This window comes from Tupaia chinensis, unplaced genomic scaffold (genome assembly GCF_000334495.1).
Source record: "Tupaia chinensis unplaced genomic scaffold, TupChi_1.0 Scaffold149184_1, whole genome shotgun sequence".
Classification (NCBI taxonomy): domain Eukaryota; kingdom Metazoa; phylum Chordata; class Mammalia; order Scandentia; family Tupaiidae; genus Tupaia; species Tupaia belangeri.
In genome coordinates, this window is record NW_006209032.1 from 526,577 (window position 1) to 532,112 (window position 5,536).

At 65.0% G+C, this 5,536-nt stretch overlaps 3 protein-coding genes across 3 annotated transcripts in view; 2 read left to right on the top strand and 1 right to left on the bottom strand.

The window, feature by feature from the left end:
- The window catches only part of GMPPB (GDP-mannose pyrophosphorylase B), a gene marked incomplete at its 5' end in the record, with an annotated part of 2,873 nt that extends 1,954 nt beyond the window's left edge, over positions 1 to 919 (top strand). Inside the window, 2 exon segments of the mRNA XM_006170949.3 lie at positions 296 to 478; positions 551 to 919. Coding sequence (XP_006171011.2) covers positions 296 to 478; positions 551 to 682 — 315 coding nt within the window.
- RNF123 (ring finger protein 123) overlaps positions 896 to 5,536 on the bottom strand; it is a 26,028-nt gene continuing 21,387 nt past the window's right edge. The window contains exons 34-39 of the mRNA XM_006170951.3: positions 5,482 to 5,536; positions 5,183 to 5,267; positions 1,715 to 1,857; positions 1,537 to 1,631; positions 1,321 to 1,406; positions 896 to 1,247 (exon numbers count right to left, since the gene is read on the bottom strand). Coding sequence (XP_006171013.1) covers positions 1,127 to 1,247; positions 1,321 to 1,406; positions 1,537 to 1,631; positions 1,715 to 1,857; positions 5,183 to 5,267; positions 5,482 to 5,536 — 585 coding nt within the window. The 3' untranslated portion in view covers positions 896 to 1,126. The remainder of the gene's footprint in view (positions 1,248 to 1,320; positions 1,407 to 1,536; positions 1,632 to 1,714; positions 1,858 to 5,182; positions 5,268 to 5,481) is intronic.
- AMIGO3 (adhesion molecule with Ig like domain 3) lies at positions 1,943 to 5,175 on the top strand. Its single transcript, XM_006172255.3, is given in 3 exon segments — positions 1,943 to 3,461; positions 3,464 to 3,794; positions 3,796 to 5,175. Coding segments are annotated over 3 exon segments (1,488 nt in total). The 5' UTR covers positions 1,943 to 2,590; the 3' UTR covers positions 4,082 to 5,175.

The following is a 5,536-nucleotide window of genomic DNA, read 5'->3' on the forward strand; positions in this document are numbered from 1 at the left end:
CCGGGAGGGTGAGGCGGGGGGGCCGCCGGGGTGGGGGGTCTGTGGCTGGGCTGAGCTGAGCCCCCTGGTGCGTTCCTCCCTACAGGCTTCTGGATGGACATTGGGCAGCCCAAGGACTTCCTCACCGGCATGTGCCTCTTCCTGCAGTCACTGAGGCAGAAGCAGCCTGAGCGCCTATGCTCAGGCCCCGGCATTGTGGGCAACGTGCTGGTGGTGAGGCCCTTGCGCAGCGCATCTTTAACCCCCCTGGTCTTGGGAGCAAGTGGTCCATTTGCGTTTTCCCCGCTGCTCTCAGGACCCCAGTGCCCGCATAGGCCAGAACTGCAGCATTGGCCCCAACGTGACGCTGGGCCCCGGTGTGGTGGTGGAGGACGGCGTGTGCATCCGGCGGTGTACGGTGCTGCGGGATGCCCACATCCGCTCCCACTCGTGGCTCGGGGCCTGCATAGTGGGCTGGCGCTGCCGCGTGGGCCAGTGGGTAAGCCTGTGGGTCAGGCCGAGCGGGGAGGACGGGGGCGGAGCCTGCTCACTGACAAGGCCCCCCCACCAGGTGCGCATGGAGAACGTGACGGTGCTGGGTGAGGACGTCATTGTGAACGACGAGCTCTACCTCAACGGAGCCAGCGTGCTGCCCCACAAGTCTATCAGCGAGTCCGTGCCAGAGCCTCGCATCATCATGTGAAGACACGCCTGGGGCTGGCTGAGCCCACTTCCCGCTGGAATGGGACACTGGCGTGACCTGTTGGAAGGCTCTGGACTTGCTGCCACTTGTCTGGGGGGACTGGATGAGGCTGGAGCTGTTGGACACCTGCCTTACGTGGATATCACCTGGCAGGATCTCTGCCGGGCACACCCCACAGATCCTTCTCCCTGAAGAAGGGCCGGGCCAGGGCTGTACAGAATAATAATTTAATGCTCACTGTGGCCCTGACTGAAAGCCGAGCTCGGGCACAGGAGGGCCACGCTGGACTTCCACCAATGAGGCTGCACACGGGGAGGCTGGATGTGGCAGGGGCAGGGTGTGGTCTGGGAACAGGGCAAGGGGACCTCATAAATAAGGCTCGGCTTGGGGCTGGGTTCACGGTGGAAGTTCCGGGTTGGTGTGAGCGGTGCAGGCGAGGCAGGCCTAGGCAGCCGAAGAGGTGCTGCTCGAGCTGGCTGCTTTGTCCCAGTCCTCCACAGACACTATGGTGGCTTTGCAGAAGAAGCAATCCTTGTTGTTCATCAGGTGCTGGTCGATGCAGGCTCTGCAACGAGAGGGGGTGAGGGCTGCCTGCTGCTCCCCCTGCCCTGCTGGTCGCCACCCCATGGCTCACTTACTTGCAGGACTTGTGGCCGCAGGGCTGGAACACGGCCGAGATGGGGTGGGCATAGCAGATGGGGCAGAGGTCCTCCTCACTGGTGGGCTGCGGGGGACAGTGAAAGGGCCCTGGGGTTGGCCTGCCGCATATGTGGACGTCATGTGGGCATGTGTCTATTCAGTTGTGCTCACGCCATTTGGAGCAGCGTGGACCTGCGGGCTGTCGCTCAACTCACCAGGGAGGCGGCTGCTGCCTGGGCAGATGCGGAGGTCAGGTGCGTCAGCATCTGTTCCACCTGGGCCAGCTCCGCGGTGCTGATGTAGTCTGTGTCTGAGGGTGGTGGTGTCAGGCCTATAGCCCAGCACCCCTTACCCTATCCAGCCTGAGATCTCCCCCCACCCCTACCCACTCACAGCTCTGCAGGGAGAAGCGCTTCCGGTCAGGGGCCGGCAGGGCAGTGCCTGGTGCTGGGGGCTCTGACTGCCCCAGGAGATAGCAGATGGAGCGCAGCTGGAAGCAGGGGTCTGCCAGGAGCACCGACGTGGCTCGCTCTCTCCTAGAAAGGGGGGTAGGCAGTGAGAAGGCTCGGGGCCTGCTGGGACGTCATGTCTTGGAGGGGGCGGCAGGACAATCCAGCTCACCTGCATTAGGGTCCCCCCATTCTTCCCCTCCCTCTTTTTCTCACTAGTCCCCCAGGAAGTCCTGGGTCCCCATTTGGAGGGAGTTCAGGGGAGCCACCATCAGATAGTGGCAGTCCACCTGCCCCATAATTGGTCCTTCAGAATCACTCCAACACAAGTAATTCTACAGTATGACGTCAAATAAACACGAACAAGAAACAACGGCAGTTTAAAGGCATTCTTCCCACATTTCCCCTTTCACTCTGGAGACAGGAGCTGGGGGAAGCTGCCTGCGAGGCTAGGCTGGGACAGGAAAGCCGGAGTCGCGCCCCCTCTGGCGGCCACATGGGGCCCTTGAGCGCCAGGGGACTCGGCCACTCCGCCTACTGCGGCCGGAACCAATGGGCGCTCGAGCCCCGCCCCCTGGGCCATCCCCTCCCAGCGAGTATTTAGAAGCCAAGCCGGAGCAGTGTTCCGAGCGAGCTAGGGAAGCCGAAAAAGGGGAGCACAGCCCCACCTTAATCTGGGACGGAGCAGGAACCGTCAGCCCTAAGCGGAGGCCCCCTCGTGGCTCCTGGGCCATGGGTCACGCGGCGCCAGGCCCCCTGAACTAGAGAAGTGGGTGAGTCCCGGAGCTGCCTCCCTGTCCTGTTCCTGGTGGTCGCCGCCATGGCCGGGCTTGTGCTGCTGGGTGCCCTGCTGTGCACGCTGCGTGTCGGGTTAGGCACTCCGGACTCCGAGGAATTACCGCCACCTGCGCCCCATAGCTGCCCCCACGACTGCGTGTGCGCTGCCGACCTGCTGAGCTGCGCGGGCCTGGAGCTGCAGGACGTGCCGGCCGCGTTACCTGCCTGGGCTGCAGACCTCGATCTGAGCCATAACGCGCTCCAGCGCCTTCGCCCCGGCTGGTTGGCGCCCCTCTACCGACTGCTCGCCTTGCGCCTAAGCCACAACCAGCTGGATACGCTGGGGCCGGGAGTGTTCATCAATGCCAGCGGCCTGAAGCTGCTGGACCTGTCATCTAACGCCTTGCAGGCACTTGGCCGCCATGACCTGGACGGGCTGGGGGCACTGGAGAGGCTACTGCTGTTCAATAACCGCCTGGCACGCTTGGACCAGCACGCATTCCGCGGCCTGAGCATGCTCAGCCACCTCTACCTGGGCTGCAATGAACTCGCCTCCTTCTCCTTCCACCACTTGCACGGCCTTGGCACGCCCCACCTGCGCACGCTGGACCTCTCCTCCAACCAGCTGCGCCACGTCTCTGTGCCTGAGCTGGCCTTGCTGCCAGCCTTCCTGAAGAACGGCCTCTACTTCCACAACAACCCGCTGCTCTGTGACTGCCGCCTCTACCACCTGCTGCGGCGCTGGCACCAGCGAGGCCTGAGCGCCGTGCGCAACTTTGCCGGCGAGTACACGTGCCTGGCCTTTGGGGTGCCTGCGTCCCGCGTGCGCTTCCTGCAGCACACCCGCATCTTTGAGAACTGTTCAGCTGCCCCGGCTCACAGCCTAGAGCAGCCGGAAGGGCAGCTGCGCGTGGAGACACCAGCACGCCCGCCCTGCGCACCGCCTGGGTGTCACCGCAGCACGAGCTGCTGGTGGCACCGGGATCCCGCGACGGCAGCATCGCCGTGCTGGCTGACGGCAGCTTGGCCATAGGCAGCGTGCAGCAGTGGCACGCGGGCATCTTCGTGTGTCTGGCCAGCGGGTCCCGCCTGCATCACAACCAGACGCACGAGTACAACGTGAGTGTGCATCTGCCGCCCCTGGAGCCAGAGGCTTTCAACACGGGCTACACCACGCTGCTGGGCTGTGTCGTGGGCCTGGTGCTGGTACTGCTCTACCTGTTCGCCCCGCCCTGTCGCGGCTGCTGCCGAAAAGGCCTGCCGCTGCCGCCGCTGGCCCCAAGCAGCCAGCCCGCTCCAGGAGCTGAGCGCACAGTCCTCGGTGCTCAGCACCATGTCGCCTGACGTGCCCAGCCGCAAGGCCAGTGTCCACAAGCATGTGGTCTTTCTGGAGCCCGGCAGGAGGGGCCTCAACGGCCGGGTGCAGCTGGCAGTAGCTGAGGACTTTGATCTCTGCAACCCCGTGGGACTGCGGCTCAAGGCGGGCTCTGAGTCTGCCAGCTCCACAGGCTCAGAGGGTCTCATGATGACCTAGGCTGCCCCGGGCCTCGCCCAGGCCCCCCCGCTGCTTCTGCCCTGCTCCCTGGTGTGGCCTGGGGAAGCACCAGGTGCTGCCTGGTCCCAGCCCCGTGAGGGCCTAGACCCAAACCACAAGGGCCACACTCAGAGGGAGGGGGTTGGGTCCCCAACCTGCCTCCTGCTCGGCCCGGCCAAGGCCTGCTAATGCCTGAGCGCTGCCGCGAGGGTTGGGACCGGAGGCCCATCTGGAAGAGCCTTTTGCATTAGAGCTCCAGTCTCAGGGCGAGGCAGCTGCCAGGAGCCAAAGCAGTTACCCTCTCCTCCCCAGGGGCCAGGAGAGGTGGGTCCCAGGGGGACGGGACGGGTGCCGAGGGCAGTGGCCAGAGGGAGCAAGCCTGCTCCATGAAGCAGGATCACCAACGCCAATATTCAACCTGCTAGAAGCTGCATAGCTCCACGCAGCCCGGTGGGTGGGTGTCAGGCAGCCAAGGCTCAAGAACCCTGAGCCCGGCCTGAGCCCCAGCCAGGGTGGCCCTGCCCCCTGGCCAGAGGCATCCCACCGTTACTCTCAAGGCACAGCTTAGGAGACAGCAGTAGGGCACCGTGGCAAGCGCCCCAGCTATCAGCAGTAAAAGCCCGGCGAGTCCGGCTGCGCTGGAAGGCTATGTCTCTCGAGGGCAGGAGCCTCTTACGGGCTGGCACGGGTCTCGGCCTAATGGGCGAAGCAGTGCCCTAGCTCTATCTGCACCACACCCTTCTGCCTGAGGGCCGGGAAGGGGGCTTGGGAAACCCTCCTGTGTGGGGGCTGCACTGGGCCCCATGGGTGTCCCGGGCGATGTCTGGCACTTCCTAATAAATGTGCTCTGTGCTCACTGCTGGCAACTTCTCAGGTCCGGGCAGCATCCAGCAGCGGCTCTGGCCGCACCCATGTCCGGCTCCCATGCCCCCGCCTGTGGGCTGGGGTTCTCATCCCCTACACAGGCCAGCCGCCACGGGGACCGGAGGTTCCTGCCTTGCTTCCCCCTGCCTTATCCCCGTCTGGAGACTGAGGCCGTGCCCAGCCCCTCCTCGTCAGGCACACTCAGCCCCGACAGGGCCCGTGGTCCCCGACACTCACTCTGCGGCGGGGCCATTCACCAGGAGCTGCACCAGGATGCCTGTCACCGCCACCAGAATGGGGTAGTGGTCCACACTCTCCAGGCCTGCGGGGAGGGGAGGCAAGCATGAGCCACCCGCGTGCTCCCGCTGCAGAGCTCCACACCCTTCCCACTGTCCTCCCCACTGTCCCCTGCAGGAGGGCGTGCTGTGCTTAGCGGTGCCAAGCCCGCTGTCCCGGCGCCAACTGGAGAACCAGGCAACATGGCTCTTGGCCGACGACCCGCCTGAGGTGTTGAGGTGCAAGGCACCTGGGCTCACCAGGCAGCCGCAGGGTGACCACACGGTCGAACAGGTTCCTCTCGGCCGTCACCCG